The following is an 18,201-nucleotide window of genomic DNA, read 5'->3' on the forward strand; positions in this document are numbered from 1 at the left end:
ACTTTTTTATTTTATTTAAATATAATGTTCCTAAATATATTATTTTATATATCAACAATTTTCTAAAGAAAAATTATTGATTGACCTAATTGTACGCTTATTATTGTCATTTATTAGATCTTCTGGCATTTAACTTTTTAAAAAATTATTTATTTTGAAGGAGCAAATCCCACTTGATTGTTTTTCATATCGAACTCCGTATAGTAGCGACGAAGAAATACATTTCCCAAAATCCATTTGGGACTGTTCTCATGCAAAACTGCATCCATAAAGGCACTCGTACATACATTATATCGTTCGAGCTATAACAAATTGAATGCCGCATAATGTTTCTATTCTAAAACATTTTACAACGTCATTTCACGCGATATTTACCACAATAATATAATCTTCACTAGTAAGTTCAAATAGTTTATCACCTAGGTCGAAGTAGATACTGGGCAAATTAGAAATCTTGTCGCAGTTAGCCTTTAAACAAAACTTAGTGTTAGCAAATATTTATTAGTATATTTTAATAATTTATTTAATATTGTTGCAAAAGAATTACTGTAGAGTTATTTATTATTTACAATTGTTACTCCATTAATTTCATGTCCTATGTATCTATTAATAGCTTCGATTTCTATTAATGGTCCAATTATGTGGGAAGTGCTTATGTCGACGATAGCTTCACAGTGCAAGCATATGGTGCTATGTCCTATTACAATCCTAAAATATGATAGCATTAACAAATAGCTGGTATATAATCCACGGTTGACATACGTGTACTTCAGAAAACAATAACGTACCGATTTATTATAAAGTGCCAGTATCCATTGTTGGTAACAGGAACATACGTAAGCTCGCCATTGTAAAGATCGGGGTAAGAGCCACCGATTATTAATTCACTATCAACTGATGAAGAATATCTGTATAGATTATATATTTTTTAATATAAATGGGCAATAATATTTTCTAATATAGAAAGACCAATTATTTAAGTAAAAAACTTTTAGATAAGCATGGCGCGCGCGCGCATACACACACACACACACACACACACACACACAAAGATACATGCCGTTTTAGATAGAAACCAAAAACGGGTTTATATAATAAGTTTTGTTGATATAAGTTTGTAAGAACAGGAATCGTTCCTTCAGCAGTTCTTATGGGGTAACACATTCCCAAGATACCATCGTATTTCACCAAATGAGAACTATATTGTTGTATACTTGTTGCTTCCACAAATATTTGATGTGGAATGTCAAGACCACCAATCTATACAAAATTGATATTTTTTTTAAAAAGAAATTTTTGTAGATTATAATTGAAATGAAATCGAACTATTTGCTTGATGCTATTTACTCACATTCAATGTATCACCAGATAAATATCCGGACAGATCACCACTATCGTATTCAATATCCACTGGAGTATCATCTTGTACATATGTGTATGATTTAGTTCTATCATATTTATTATATTTGTCTATAAAAAATAAATCATTAAAATATATCAGTTAATACAACAGGTTCCAAAAATTAATATTTCTTTATTCATTTAAATATATTTATATTTAATATAATTTATTAATTTCAATTATTAATAAATTCTATTATTTTCTTTAATAATTTAAATTTAACAATACCGTACTCTTTATTCATTTAAATGTATATATATTTAACGATAGTTTAAATCAAATATATTTATATTTATATTTTTTACTACAACGCATGAATTGTATTAAATATCATTTGTATCTTTAGAATAAGCGTGATATATAAAATAAACTGTATGTAAATGTGAAACTTACTTCTATAATATTTATTTATTCAGTGACTTTAAATTGTGAAATTTTAAAAATTTTAATTTTAAATATTTTATAAGTTTAACATAAAATATGTATGGAAGAGTCTATAATTCTACTACATTATTTCTATTATACACTTCTACTTTATTTACATCAATAAAATAAAAAAAAGCAATTAAAATTATTCTCATATATGAGACAACTATAATATTATTAAATATATTTGTAAAATAATATAACTATAAACAATATGCCAAAAATATATATATAATGATGTATAATATGTACAGCAAGAGAATTCTTCGCATTTTATAGATGGTACCCAGAAATGTGGAGAGTTAGTGGTGAAAAGTACTTTAAATTCCTGTGATGGAGTTCCTATTGAGATAATGCCATAATATGCAAAATCCATATCATTAATCAAATATTGTCTTACTTTAAAAACCGAACGACTCGAACGATGATCGATGCTACTCGATCTTCGAGTAAAATTTGTTTGGTGTAGTGGAATTCTTGAAACAATATAAAGAAAACTCAATTATATTATATGTAGACATGTATCATACATGAATATACGAATATCGTATAACATATGTAGAACAATTTCAAACAAACCGATTGATTATTTTCAAATACTTTTTACTAATAAAGCCTCAACACACATATATTTTAGTATTAAGAAATAAATATTGCATGTTTATTTATGTATCATATGATGTTTAGCTATTTCAGCCTGGATCTATAATGAATTTTTAAGCCTTAAGCACAAGAAATGGACGAACCATAGTGAATAATTCTCCTGGCATTCATTGTAATTGACCAATTTTTTTAAGGCTTAAGACATTTATTGTAGATCCAGATTTAAATTCGAATTGCTTTTTCGTAACATTAATATTATTCAAGACATGATGATAAAAATGAAAGTCTCAAAGGAATTTTCAAATATATTTCATAATAAAATATTGTGGTAAAGATTGATCTCCAATTGAGATATAGCCAAGAAAAGAATTTTCGTGATCATCTCGCAAATTTATTCATATAACAACATCTCCTTACCAAACGATTTTGTCGATGATCGATGTCAATCGATCGAAAAACAATTTACTTTTAAAAACTGTTACAGTCACAACATTTTGATATTAACAAATAAATGCCATCTGTTTATCTATTTACGTATCATATGCTATTTTAAATGGAAATTGTTTCTTTCGTGACACTAATATTACTTAAGACATGATATATAAAGAAAATAAGAATATGATTCTTCAAGAAATTCTTCAGAAGTATTTCTTCACTCTGACACAATGTACGTTTTTTCTTAAATTTATTTTAATTGATGTATTCATCGCGAATTAACGTTTATATACCTTAGCAATTCTGCGTTGATCAACACAAAAAGTATCACTACCACCACGAAAGATTGAAACATGTTTCTCAATTGCCTGACTGAGCTCCAAGAAGATTCTAGGAACGTGGTAATTCTCTTTCGAATCTGTCCACAACATTCGGTTTATATAACTGAAGTACGTATTTACATTTACGAGTTTAAAAGGACGAAAAGGACAGAGAGAACGTTCAAAGAGTTCTAAAGCAATCCGATGTGTCAATTTTAAAAGTAACGCTTCGAGATTGGCTGATATAAGAAGCTTGCGGCTTGCAATTCGCGTTCTGTCTTATGATATTATGTAGATTTATAATAGTTCGATTCGGAATTCTATTAATATATTTTCGATTAAAATTATCAAAAATTTGATTATATTATTAGAAACTATATTATTTCCTTATATAGCTAAAACAAATATTAAACTATCCCATACTTGAATCGCACTATGTGACAGTTACGTATGAAGAGTATACTGCAAGTGTATAAAGTGACTTCAATATGTGTGTGATTAGTTTTTCGCATAAAAATAATACACTATGCATGTATAAATAGATTTATATATTTAAATGCGTAATATAGTATCATTTTTACATGGAAAATTAAATTACATACACATATTAAAATCACTTTGATAAATGTAGATAATATGAAAGCAGCTCTAATTTTCCCTATGTCAAATTCGATAAGAAATACATTGTCCAACACACATCGATTTTTCACATCGATTTTTGTATATATCCTCGGATCCCGCCTACTCAAAAGCACTTATACACGTTTTCTGATTATTTCGAGCTATAACGAACGCAGCATGATATTTCTATTTTCAAATTTAAAACATCATTTGTCGATCTTAAGTAATGAGATACTTCACCAATTACAGTGTGATTTTGTACATTTGTTATCAATTTTTTAATAATTATATTTAAAACATTTATTAAGAAAATAAATACGTTTTTGATTTTATGGAAAATATAATATTTGATATATTTCTAATCTTATTATTTCCAATCTTATTAATATTTGATATATTTGTACTTGGCTCATACTTTTATTCTTAAAAAAAATAATACTAAATTTAAAACAATATGTGTGTAAAAAAAAAGAATCTTGTTCGAACTAAAAATTGTATAAATTCTTATATTATTAGGAAATATTATTCATCACGAAAAACCTCCTTGATCGAATATGGCATTTTACAATTATATGTGAAAAAGAAAATTTATATTTTGAGTATATGCGTAGATTGGACATATGTAAATAAATTCAATGATTAACAAAAAAGATATGAAATTAATCTTCATTTAAATATACACCAAAAAATTATATCTATAGATAAAATTCTCCTTTTACTTTGATCAATTACAGCTTTACTTTGATTCTCATTACAGCTATTTTATTACTCTTTTTTCTTCCCGTACTTGCCGGAGTCATTATTATACTTTTAACCGATCGAAATTTAAATTCATCCTTTTTTTACTCTTTCTGGGGAGATGATCCTATCTTATACCAATATTTATTTTGTTTTTTTGGACATCCTAAAGTCTATATTCTAATCTTCCCAGGATTTGAACTAATTTCTTATATCATTATAAATGAAAGACGTAAGAAAAAAAAATGTATTGTTTGTTTTTCATAAGATGGGTTTATATAAATGATAATATAATGTTTTATTACATACATACATATTTAAATAGTCGTGTATTATAAAAAATATATATACTTTATTATAATAGACTTAATCAGATTCATAATGTTATGTAACAATATAATATTATATTGAAATAATAGGCTGCCCTAAATCATTAGTAAAAATAATGTTGCATATCTCCGTTCTAATTTTCTAAAATATAACATATGTATTTATCTAACTGTATCGCTTAAGTAATTGCAAATAAGAATTACAAGATAACACCCTTAAGAATCAAGAATCAATGCTTCAAAAAAATTTTATCCAATTATTATCATTTAAATCTTGTACCACTTAACAATAACATCTTAAGAAATTATTTATCTTATATGGGCGAATCCCATTTGATTTTTCCCCATGTCGAATTTTGTATAATACCGATGGAGAAATTGATTGCCTAAAACCCACGTTGGACCGTCCTTATCCAAAATGTTATTATTTACGAAGGGACTTATACAGGATGGATCATAGCTTAATGTGGACTGTAATGAATTGAATACGTTATGATGTTTCTATTCTAAAGCAAATTTAAAACGTTATCTGAAGACACGGTAATGTCTCGGCGCTATTTAACAATATTTACCTTAATCATATAGTCTTCGCTAGTAAGTTCGAATACTTTTCCACCTATGATAAAATAGATATCGGGCAACTTATAAATCTGTTTGCAGTGCACCTTTAAACGAAACTAAGCATTATCATTCATATCTATTAATATAATCAGTAATATATAAACATTTATTATTAATTTATGTCAGTGGTTTATTTAGTATTATTAAAAGAGAATTACTACTGCAAGAAATGTCATCTATTACTTACAACTGCTGGATCGTTAAGACTAATATTTCTGATATATTTATTAATAACTGCGATAGCTGATGGCGGTCCAGATATCCGGACATTGCTCGAGTCAATAATAGCTTGACAGTCATTCTCGCATAATGTATTATTTCCTAGTTGAACTCTAAAGTACGATAGCATTAATAATTAACTATATAATATAGTTCGTGATTAACATATGTAAGTGTAATTTAGAAAATAATCATGTACTTATTCATGTTAAATTGCCAGTATCCTTTACGAGTAACATTAACATTCGTCAATTTGCCTACATAAAGACTGCTATCGATATCACCAAGTATTAGTTCACCGACTACTTCAGATGTCTTGTATCTATAAAGATTATACATTATTTAATAAAATTGGTCAAATAAATGAGCAATTAATTGGATCATAGACTAAAACTAGTTTATTGAAACATCAACAAAGAATTAATTCATTATAATTCATTCAGTAATTCATTTAGTAATTCATTAATAATTTATGCATGGAATGTTTCGACTATATTAAATCTTCTTCAGCCAAATAATTAAGATAAAGCAGGTATAATCAATATAGCCAAGAGGAAAATTGAAAAATGCAAATATTTAACAATAAATGACTAAAATACATATATACACGTCTATGCTTGTAACATAGTACATAGACGAATATTATTGCGCTGAATATAATAACCTATGTGCGATTGTCACAGCTAAACAATGTCATAACTACTTTGCTCTACTTTACCACAAAAAATAAATTAAAAGTTTAGAAATTAAATACATGAAATTCCTACAAAAAATCGAAGTCACATCATAGATTAAAGTTAATAACACATTAAATAATATATTTTTTAATATGCAAAAAACAATATTTCTAATGTGAAAAAACAAATTGTTTAAGTAAAAAAATTTTGTCAATTAAATCTCTTAACATTTAACGATAACTCCCTGAGAAGATATTAATATAGACGCACGTAGCGTATACGAAAAGTACATACTCTCTCTTCATATAGATACTAAAAACGGGTCGCAACAATAGGCCTTGTTGAACCATGTTAGTGAGAACGGGAATTCCTGTAGCTGATGTGGAATAACCCATTCCTATGATTCCTTGATAATTTGGAATAAACCGAAATTGCCGTTTATAGCTTATTGCTTTTCCGAATGTCTGATTTTGAATAGTAATTAGGTTAGTAAAACCAAACTACAAAAAATTAATATGTCTTTAAGAAAACTTTCATAGATTAAAATTGTGGTTAAATGTAATTTGACTCACATACGTTACATCAGTAGATACATATCCGGAGATAATATCACCATTGTATTCAATATCGAATGAAGTATTACTTGGTATGTATGTCGTTGATTTGCTATCGTCATAATTCATATTTGATTTTGAAGCTATAAAAAGAAGTTCTTAAAACATATCAATTGAGAGAGAGAGAGAGAAGGAGAGAGAGTGACATCAAAAATTAATTTAATTCCGTTAATTTAAATATATGTATTTTTAATAATATTTTGTATTAAATATTTTATTTATCTTTCGCTATAATACGTGAATTGTATCAAATATTATTTGTATCTTTAGAATTAGCGTGATATATGTCAACATGTTATTGTAAAACTCAGTTCTATAATGTTTACGTAAGAAAACTTTCAACATTTGAAATTTAAAAACTTTAAAAATTTTTGGGGTTCGTTCAGAAACGCTATTCGAATGCCTCAATATATCGTTTTATCCTTGATGCTTAACCAATATCAAACGAGAATAAGATGATACACCTAGGTAGCATTTCCGAACGCAACTTTGGAATGCAAATGGAAGACATAATTAACAATACTGCATTATTTCTATTATTTTTACTTTAAATCAATTAAAATAAAAAATGCAAATATAATATTAATAGATACAAATATATTAATATAAATAATAAAACATCAAAGAAATAAATAACAAAAGATACTTACCGCAAGCCATGGTATTACTATGGCAGTTTTTAGATAGTATCCAAAAATTTGAGGAACTAGTGTCGAAGAGTACTTTAAAATATTGTGGATAAGATCCAATTGAGAGATAGCCAAAAAAAGAATTTTCGTGATCATCTCGCAATTTTATTCTTATAGATCTCCTAATCGAACGACTTTCTCGATGATCGATGTCAATTGATCTTCGAGTAGAGTTTGTCTCGTACGGAGTACTTGAAGCATCAAAAAAATTTAATTATATTATACGTATATATATATATATATATATATATATATATAGTACCATATTCGTATGTATGAATATATAATATATGAATATCATAGAGTGTATGTTACGTATGTACAACTTCCAAACAAATTTATTATCTTCAAACATCACTTACTTTTAAAAACTGTTACAGTCACAACATTTTAATATTAACAAATAAAATGCAACTGTTTATCTATTTACGTATCGTATGCTATTTTAAACGGAAATTGTTTCTTTCGTGACACTAATATTAATTAAGAGACATGATATATAAAGAAAATAAGAATATGATTCTCGAAGAAATTTTTCAAAAGCATTTCTTCACACATATATTGTGTCTCTGACACAATGTACGTTTTTTTCTATAAATTTATTTATTAATTATTGTTGAAGTATTTATCGCAAATTAACGTTTATATACGCTCACCTTTGCAATGCGTTGATCAACACAGAAAGTATCGCTACCGCCACGAAAAGTTGAAACATGTTTCTTAATTGCCTGACTAAGTTATAATAACCAAGAAGATTCTAAGAACGTGGTAATTCTCTTTCAACTCTGTTTACAACATTCGGTTTATGTAACTAAAGTACATATTTATATTTACGAGATTAAGAAGGCGAAAAAGACAGAGAGAACACTCAAAGAGTTCTAAAGCAATCCGATGCGTCAATTTTAAAAATAACGTTTCGAGATTGGTTGATGCAAGAAATTTGCGATCTGCGATTCGCGTTCTGTATCTTATGTAAATTTATAATAGCTTTATTCGAAATTCTTATGTTAATATATTTTCGATTAAAATCATCAAAAATTTGATTAAATTATTATATCAAAAATTGTATTATTTCATTATAATGTCTTTATAGCTAAATGTTAAACTATCCTGTACTTGAATCGCACTATGTGGCAATCACATACGAAGAGTATATTGCAAGTATGTATAAAGTGACTTCAATGTGTGTGATTAATTTTGCGCATAAAAATAATTTTACAATGCATGTAAAAATAGATTTACATATTTAAATAGTAGTATAACATCATTTTTTACATGGAAAATTAAATTACATATGTTACATACATATGTTAAAGTCACTTTGATAAAGAAATTTTTTTTTTAATAACGTTTTAGATACTTAGATTTGCATATATAACGAATTCTTTGAGAATTAAAGAACATTGTTAGAAAATACAAATTATACAAAATATTTTTGTTAAACCGAGAACACACTGATCAATTTGACACAATCGTACGTCATCCGTGAAGATTGGTTTATTTTACCAAAGGGAGGAATTATTCAATAAGTAACGCAAATCGATTTGATTAAATTCCCGGCCGACTTTCTTACAGACATAAGATAGGAGAAAAAAAGAAAAACAGCGAAAAAACAATGTTGTTGAAACTTCAACTTTACTTTTTCATAATGAGATATTGCACTATAATAGTCTTCACAAAAGTTAGTAATTGGTCGATCTGCTTACAGATCTGAGAACTAAATGAAAACCAAAAAGAGTACGAAAAAGAAACAGAAATCTAAAATTAATAATGAAATTCTGAAAATTTGAGATAAAGAAATGGATTTTATGTAGGATAAATGAAGCCTCTCTTTCATAGATTAACTTTAGCGGAAAAAAATACGAAAATGCTGCGTAAACTGCACTCACTGCAAAATATTTAACTATTCTAACTATTTTCTTTTATTATTATGGAGAAGTTGGACTGTATATTAACATTATATTAAGATCAATTTCTGCAACTTACAAACAATAAGTGCTCTAAAATACTAGTTTTTATATGCATCAAAATAATTCTTTTATTATCTTCTTTTACATTATTTGATTTCTTCCGCATTATCTATAATATAATATTCAGTAAATTAGTTATTAAAATAATTGATGTAAATTTTTTAAATACGTGTGTTTTTAAAGTACGCATTATAATATTAATATTGTAATAAAACATCAAAAAACGGAAATACTAGCATAAAGATAAATATTTGTAATATAAAATATATACCTTTTATGATATTTAAATAAAATTAAAGGGTAGGTATATGAAATCTATATCTGATAAGAATATATATTTTATTATAACAAATTTTGTTATAATAAAAACATCATAATATCGTCATATATCAATAAGATATTATGCTAAAAGAATATGTTATACTGAATTATTGATAAAAATAATATTACATACTTTTTAATTTTCTAAAATACGACATACGTATTTATTTAAGAATGTATCGCAGATAATCACAAATAAAAATCATAAGGTAATAAGTATAGGAATCAATATTCTATAAAATTTGTCTTAATTCGCTTATTATTGTCATTTAAATTTTTCAACATTCATTTGTATAAAACTCTGAAAAAATATGAACGTCTGTATTGGCGAATCTAATTCGATAGTTCCCCATATCAAATTCGATATAGTACCGATAAAAAAATACGAGTACATTGCTCCAAATCTACATTGATTTCTTCTATATATTCGAATCCACACGCCTTCTCAAAAGCGCTTATATACTTTTTCTGATTATTTTGTTCGAGCTATAAAAATTTAAACTCAGCATATTTCTATTTTCAAATAATTTAAAATGTCATTTGTCGATATTTATCATAAGTAATGAATTACTTCACCAATTACAATGATTTCATACATTTATCAATTTTTTAATAATTATATTTAAAACATATTTATTAAGAAAATAAATACGTTTTTGATTTTATGGAAGGTATAATATTTGATATTATATATTTCCAACCTTATTGTTTCCAATTTTAATATTTAATATGTATTTGGTTCATACTTTTATTCTTAAAAAAAATAATATTAAATTTAAAACAATACATATGTAAAAAAAAGAAACTTGCTCGAACTAAAAATTGTTAATATATTGGTATAAATTCATATATTATTAGGAAATATTATTAGATACGAAAAACCTTCTTGATCGAAAATGGCGTTTTACATTTATGTGTAAAAAAAGAAAATTTTTAATATATGAAATAATATTTTACAGAATGATATATTAAATAAAATTGAAGGATCGATATATGTGAAATCAATATATAATACATAAAAAGAATATACATACTTTATTTTAATAATCTTAATTATATACATATCATATAACAATATATTTACTATAAAAATAAACTGTTCAAAATAATTAATAAAATTGATATCAAACATCTTTTCATTCTAATTTTCTAAAATATTACATACGAATTAATATAACAACGTATTTTACTTAATTACAAATGAAAATTACAACGCAATAAGCATAAGAATAAAGACTCAATGCTCTAAAAAGGTTTAACTTATTTCTAATATTTATGTATTATGTTATTGTCATTTATATACTGTAGCTAGAATTTAAAAGTATTCTATTTTGCGGGAGCGAATCCTACGCGATCGTTCCCCATGTCAAACTCGGTGTAATACCGACCAAGAAATGAATCACCTAAAACCCACATTATACCAAACTCACTCTGAGCCGCAATTTCGAAGGCGCTATAACATACTGGTGTACCCTTTTTATCGATCTATAATAAATTGTATGTCATATATAATGTTTCTATTTTGGAACAATTAGTACTGGCTGTTCACAACAATCAGTGGATTGTAACATCAAAAGCGAGAAAAAACACAAAGAATTCTTGAAAATTATAATAATGTGTGAATATTTTTAATGAAACATTTTGATAGAGAATAAATTTATAAAATATATAAAATATTTATCTTGTATTCTGATAATCAATAAATAATTATATATTTGAAATTATGCCTATCAAAAATCGAAACGAATGACAGCTGTCGAATTGAGATAAATATAATTTTATCTTATTTCAAAATAAGAAGAGAATTTGTTTACAAACATATTTTATCAAATATTGTTGTATTCTAAAAAATATTGCTTTCTTGATAAGCATTTTTATTTTAATATATTTTAGAATTTTTATATAATTTAGAATTTTTAATATAAGTTTTCTCGCTTCTGACATCATTAATCTAAAGATCCATAGTAAGTAATCAGAAATCTTAAACATTTAAGTGACGATATTCACCTTTCTCACAATGATGTAATCTTCTGCAGTGAGTACGAATGGTTTACCACTTAGGAAAAAAGTAACATTGGGTAAATTAGAAATCTGATCACAGTCCACCTTCAAATAAAGTTTAGTACCTATTAATAATCCATATTAATACTAATAACATATCAAATTTCCATTAATTTATTTTAATAATTTATTAAATGTTGTTAAAAGAAAATTGCCATTGCGAAAAATATCATATATAATTTACATATACTACTCCATTAAAATCGTCAATTGCAATCCGGCTAGTAATAATTGCAATGTCCGTTGGTGGTCCAGCTAATCGAGAAAAACCTGTGTCGGCTATAGCTTGACAACCATTTACACATAAAGTTTCATTTTCCATTTGAATTCTATAGTGCAACATTAATAATCGTTTCATATATAATCCGCAAATGATAAATGTATAATTAGAAAATAATTACATACTTATCCATAGTAAATTGCCAATACCCTTTGTGAGTAACATTAACATATGTTAACTCGCCGTCATAAAGAGCGGGATCAGAGCCTCCCAATATTAGTACACTACCGGCCGAAGAATCCAACAGATTTCTGTACAAATTATATTTTTTTTTAACGAAAAAACATAATATTATTAATACAAAAAGATAAATTATGTAGTATGTATTGGAAAACAAGCTATTTAACTAAAAAAATATTTTCAAACATGCTAGCGTGTTCGAATGATATTAACATACTCGCTGTCGTAATGAGTGGAGTTATCCAATATCAGATCATTATCCATCATAAACGAAGTTCTGCACATATTATATATCATTTAATATAAAAAAACAATTCTTTTAACGTAGAAAGACAAATTTTGTTATATTAAATAACAATTTATTTAAATAAAAAAATACGAATTTACAGACGCATTTTTATACGAACTTTAAAACGCGTGACACATACGAAGAAATACATACCGATTTAAATAAAAACTAAAAATTGGTGACGATACCAGGCCTTGTTGAACCATATTGGTAAAAACAGGAGTTACTCCTAAAATAGATATATTAGGGTAACCCATTCCCAAGATACCATCGAATTTTGCATAGAGAAAAGCTATTCCTGGTTCATTTATCGCTTCCCCGAATGTTTGATTTATAATATTAAGACCAGCAACCTACAAAAAATTTATGTCTTTAAAGAAATTTTTATAGATTAAAACTAAATCGTACTATTTATTGACGATGACTTACATTTACTACATCAGTAGATAAGTATCCAGACAGTGTACCATATTCGTATTGTATATCGAATAAAGTACCATTTGGTATGTACGTGCGAGAAGTTCGATTATTATATTTTCTATGTGACACTGTAAAAGATAATACATAAATGTAAATAAGTTATTGTTAAAAGTGCTAAAAATAAATTTCACTTTGTTAATTTATATGTATAAGTGAAATACAATGTGTCATACTATTTAATTTTTTCATTAAAATTATATTCATACAGTATCAATTTTTTTAACTGGGTAAACAAATATTATGCTTTATGGAAATTCTGTTAGATGTGGCATTACAAATAAATAATACTTAATATTAACATTATTGTAAGAAATGTTTTTAATAGTTTAAAATTAAATTCATCATCAAAATCATTTATTAAAATAGCGCACGGTTTGCAAGACCAATTCCAATTACAAACTTTTCCCTTTTTGTTGTATACGAACATAAACATAAATATAAATATAAATATAAACATAATATTGAAAAAATAATATTATAATACTTACAGCAAGTTATGTCTTCAAGGTTACAGTGTACGGATGGTACCCAGAGATTAGCGGAACCAGTATCGAAAAGTACTTTAAATCTTTGTCGTGGAGTTCCAATTGAAATAACGCCATAGTATTGAGCATTCCGAAAATTAAGTAGTGGTTCCCTTACAATGCTAGTCAAATTACCTTGTCGATAATCGATGCCAATCGATTTTCGAGCAGAGGATGTCTTATGTAACAAAATTCTTAAAACAACAATTTAAAAAATTCTGTTATATTGTACGCATATATATTTCATAAAAACACAAATATATGAACAGATATGTATGAATATCGCACAACATATTAGGTCGGGGAAAAAGTTTCTTCGTATTTAAAAAAAATTTTTTGCAAAAGTTTTTCATTTGTTGCAAAATTTTCGTTACAATTATATTATTCGTTAGAGCAAAGTTTTAGCTTTAAGAATCTGTTTTTTAAATTACGGTGTGATGATTTTTATCGGAGTTACGAGCAATCAAAGTTAGAATGCTCCTTTACTTAATTCGCGAATAACTCAGTAACAAAAAATCATAGGAATATTTTTAAAAAATGATTTTGTAGGAAAAGCTTCGAGCTTTCACGATAGGTAATCGAAAATTTTTGTAAATTTTTTTTGGACACGTGAGAGATCCTCAAAGTGAAAAGAAAAATTTTCACCTTTTTCAGCTTGCAGTTTTTTTGATGTAAAAATTATCAAATTCACAGAAACTGAAAAAATATAGTAATCTTTCGAAAGTAGAGATTTCAAGCTTTAAAACTCTCTTTTTAAATTGAAATTTCATTTATTTTTGACGAAGATATTGTATATACAATTTTGAATTAAAAAATACGAAGAAACTTTTTCCCCAACCCAATATATATAATATATATACGATAATATATATGAATTTCAAATAAATTGATAAATTTATCTTTAAATTTAATTACTTCTTATTTCTAAAAATATTATATAAGTCTCAATCAAAGGCAATCTGCATTAATCTATTTACGCAAATAGGGAAAATCCCGTTATCTACAAAACGATTACCTACAGCTTTGTTTGCACACGGCAATATTGCACATACGATAGAATTGCACACAGCACATTGCACACATGACTTTATTGGCCTAATTTACATCATGCTCTTGATACAGGCACTAACTAGTAATTTTTTAATAAATTATCTTAATTTCAGTGAAACGTATAAACATATACATGATATACGTATTTAATCATTTTGATGCAATTTAGTACCAATTTAGTACATCATTCTTTAAATACATAGCTATAAAAATAAAATAATTTAATAGAAAGTTACAGTTACAGTGTGCGTATCAAGTGCAAGATGTATACTAAATGTATACTAAACCAATAATATCGTGTGTGCAACATGCTTTGTGCAAATGAAGCTAGGCAATCGTTTTGTAGGCAAACGAAGCCCTCCCCATCAAATAACGTTATATATTTTAAATTCGAATTACTCCGTTCACATATTTCACTTAAGATGTAAAGAAAAATAAATTGCAAGCCTCAAAGGAATTTGAAGCATTCTTTTATTTGTTCACATTACTTTAACACACAAAGTATAATTTTGTTTTAATTATGATTGAAGTATTTATTATGAATCAACGTTTACACATGCTTACCTATGCATTTCCGAATTGATCAGCACGACGAGTGCGGCAACTGCAAGGAACATTCGAAACATGTTTTCCGAATTATTTGAATTAAATCTAAAAAGGTTTTAGGAATGTTTGAATTCTTTTTCAAATCAGTTCACAATCAGGACGCACAACAAACGAGAATAAAATTAATCATTAGCGTTTCCAGTGCCATTTATATACAAATTTATATATTTGTGTTGGGAAAGGTAAAAGGAAGGACGAAGCGAGCAAAACATTTCAAAAGTGATAGACTTTAGTATTTTTCGTTAATTGAATTTCTACTAAATTTTTTCAAAAATGCGGTTCGCATTTATCCACATTCATATTTAGCACATAAGCATGATCAATCTATGTATTTATTATAAATAAACTTGATTAATGAAAAAAATACGAGGATGGATTAAATATAAATGAAAACTTTTTTTATTGGACAAGATTAAAAATATAAAGAAAACAAATTACTTTTCTACATAGTTCCCTACAATTTGATATATTTTTTCCAGCGGATAGACAGTTTAGCGATCCCCTATTCATAAAAAGTAGTAGATTGTGTCTAGCTAATTGCGCACGAATTCCTCTATACTGGCATTGTCCTAGAATCCTCCGCATTATTTTAGCGGCTCAACAAATAATATTCGCATTGACAGATATTTTCATACGATTATTATTCATGAAAGAAGAATTGGAAGGACAATACGATTCGTGGACGATACCAGTGGAGAGGAATTCTTACGCAATTATAGCTGCAGACACAACCTACTACTTTTTATGATAACGAGATTGCCAAATTGCTTATCCACTGGAAAAAATTTATTAATATAGCAGAGTATTATGTAGAAAAATGATATGTTTCATTTATATTTTTATTCTCAACCAATAAATAACAAAAAAAAATTCTCGTTTATATTTGATCCACCCTCGTATTAATCTTTAAAGTATGCATCGTTTGTCTTGATAGGATAAGCTTACAAAAATATTGATACAGAAACAACTGTGACTAGAATAACAAAAGCAACTGAAAGTCAACGAGGTAAACAATACACAAAAATTTATCTAAAAACAATATATAATTTGACAAAAATTACAGAATTAGATTTGGTTCGCTTTGGACTATTCTCAGCAATATATTCAATCTTATTCATCGATGTAAAATATGTTCCCCAACGTCAAATAAATAAAAGAATTCGAACGCAAACCAATTAAATGATTGATTGAAAGGATAATTGTATTATATGTATGTTAATATATATATTTTATTCTACGATATTAAGAATTGAATTTTTGAAAAATAAAAGACGATATAACTAAGGGGTTGACCATTATACATGAATATCTCCTAAATAGCTCAATAATGCCCAAGTAATGATCAAATAATAAATAATTTTTTATGCTCATTAATGCTTTAGTAATGCTTCATATTTATCAATAATATATAACCTCATACTGCTTATTATATAATAATACACAATTCTCTTAAAGAATGTCCAGTAATGCCCCAAATTTGTATACCGCAATGCCTGCAATGGTTTATTCCTTGATATAAACTAAAGAATTGAGTTTGTAAATTCAAATTCACTCAAATCTCGCATATCATATTAAAATATGTAACTTAAAATTTAAATTATGTATTAGATAGCGCAGCCCTAAAATAAAAGTAGATAGTACATTCCAAATATAAAAGAAGTAAATACGAAAAAAAATGAATTAATAATAATAGTGAAATATCGATAAGTAGTAAAAAAAAGAAATAACCGGGAAACAATTATGATCTGTACACTTTGTAGTTTACGAGTAAAAATAAAAACAAATAAAAAAAAAATAATCAAATCGATATGAAAATGACGCAGACAAAAAATAAATTCTATACTTCCAGATTGTATATGAATGGTATATTGCAAATGTTGATGGTTGATCAGAAAGGTATCGTGTAATCTACGACGTAAATATACATTTTATGTATTTACAAAAGAAGTGTGATAATGAAGAGATAAATGAGGTTGTCTACAGAAATAGCAACACTCTTAGTCATTATTTTTTACTCATTCCTTAAGTTTAAAAAATTATTTAGTTATAATATATAATATTAATATTATTATACGGAATATTATTTTAAAAAATATGTATTATTATCATTTCCTAGAAACATAAGATACAATCGATAACATTCACTACGGTCAAAGACAGTTTATTGCTTTAGATTTTAGATAAGTTTACGAATGCAGAGTCAGTATTGAAAATTGCATACAATTTTATATTTTATTAAATAAAAGAGAGAAATTGAGATTAACAGAATTATATTTATAATATCATGTGACAATACGATATTATGCTAAAAGAATTAGTTATACCAAACATTGATAGCAACATTGATAGCAAATAACGCACAACATCGTTACACTTTTGTAAATTATATTACATACGCATTTATCCAAGAATGCAATTAACTCTTAAATAAAACTCCAAATAAAAATTTGAACGCAATAACTATAAGAATTAAAAAAACAAAAAAAATCTAAAAAAAAATTCTAACAACGTTGCAAGACTAAATAATTTGATCATTATTTCCTATAATCTTCTAGCATTTACAGTAATCTCTTGAGAAAACAATTATTACTTATTTTGCATGCGCAAATCTCACTCGATCGTTCCTCATGTCGAACTCAGTGTAAAATGATTAAGAAATGGAGTACCCACAATCTAATTATTCTCAAAATCCAAATATTCCTTAGAATTTACGAAACTGCTTGTACTTGCTATAGTGTTATTCGAT

General features: G+C 26.4%; 2 protein-coding genes across 2 annotated transcripts; both read right to left on the minus strand.

Moving 5' to 3' along the window:
- Positions 1-11: 11 nt before the first annotated feature.
- Positions 12-17,865, minus strand: LOC105146959 (uncharacterized). The gene is made up of 17 exons (XM_011057636.2): positions 15,414-17,865; positions 13,764-13,993; positions 13,225-13,343; positions 12,949-13,148; positions 12,724-12,783; positions 12,452-12,577; positions 12,231-12,375; positions 11,993-12,091; positions 11,315-11,470; positions 3,160-3,302; positions 2,081-2,304; positions 1,352-1,470; positions 1,061-1,260; positions 789-908; positions 570-708; positions 376-468; positions 12-302 (listed from the first exon to the last, which is right to left on the minus strand). The coding sequence occupies exons 1-17, from the start codon at positions 15,473-15,475 to the stop codon at positions 150-152; spliced, it is 2,388 nt and encodes a 795-aa protein (XP_011055938.2). The 5' UTR covers positions 15,476-17,865; the 3' UTR covers positions 12-149.
- LOC105146958 (lysosomal aspartic protease) lies at positions 4,743-10,419 on the minus strand. Its single transcript, XM_011057633.2, has 8 exons — positions 8,351-10,419; positions 7,656-7,885; positions 6,964-7,088; positions 6,686-6,891; positions 5,914-6,036; positions 5,683-5,827; positions 5,447-5,539; positions 4,743-5,345 (listed from the first exon to the last, which is right to left on the minus strand). Exons 1-8 carry the CDS (start codon positions 8,407-8,409, stop codon positions 5,184-5,186), a joined length of 1,143 nt encoding a protein of 380 aa, XP_011055935.1. The 5' UTR covers positions 8,410-10,419; the 3' UTR covers positions 4,743-5,183.
- Positions 17,866-18,201: the final 336 nt, after the last annotated feature.

Source organism: Acromyrmex echinatior, chromosome 1 (genome assembly GCF_024713525.1).
Source record: "Acromyrmex echinatior isolate Ae372 chromosome 1, ASM2471352v2, whole genome shotgun sequence".
In the NCBI taxonomy this organism is placed as follows: domain Eukaryota; kingdom Metazoa; phylum Arthropoda; class Insecta; order Hymenoptera; family Formicidae; genus Acromyrmex; species Acromyrmex echinatior.

What these genes read in the sequence shown, in the direction of transcription:
- LOC105146959 (XM_011057636.2), bottom strand. Translation starts at nt 15,475, where the DNA reads ATGTTTCGAATGTTCCTTGCAGTTGCCGCACTCGTCGTGCTGATCAAT. An exon ending in TATCTACTGATGTAGTAAAT is followed by an intron (nt 13,149 to 13,224) that starts GTAAGTCATCGT and finishes AATTTTTTGTAG; the next exon opens with GTTGCTGGTCTTAATATTAT. An exon ending in TTTAGTTTTTATTTAAATCG is followed by an intron (nt 12,784 to 12,948) that starts GTATGTATTTCT and finishes TAATATGTGCAG; the next exon opens with AACTTCGTTTATGATGGATA.
- LOC105146958 (XM_011057633.2), bottom strand. Translation starts at nt 8,409, where the DNA reads ATGTTTCAACTTTTCGTGGCGGTAGCGATACTTTCTGTGTTGATCAAC. An exon ending in AGTATCTATATGAAGAGAGA is followed by an intron (nt 6,037 to 6,685) that starts GTATGTACTTTT and finishes TAATCTTTATAG; the next exon opens with ATACAAGACATCTGAAGTAG. An exon ending in GTCTTAACGATCCAGCAGTT is followed by an intron (nt 5,540 to 5,682) that starts GTAAGTAATAGA and finishes TTTCGTTTAAAG; the next exon opens with GTGCACTGCAAACAGATTTA.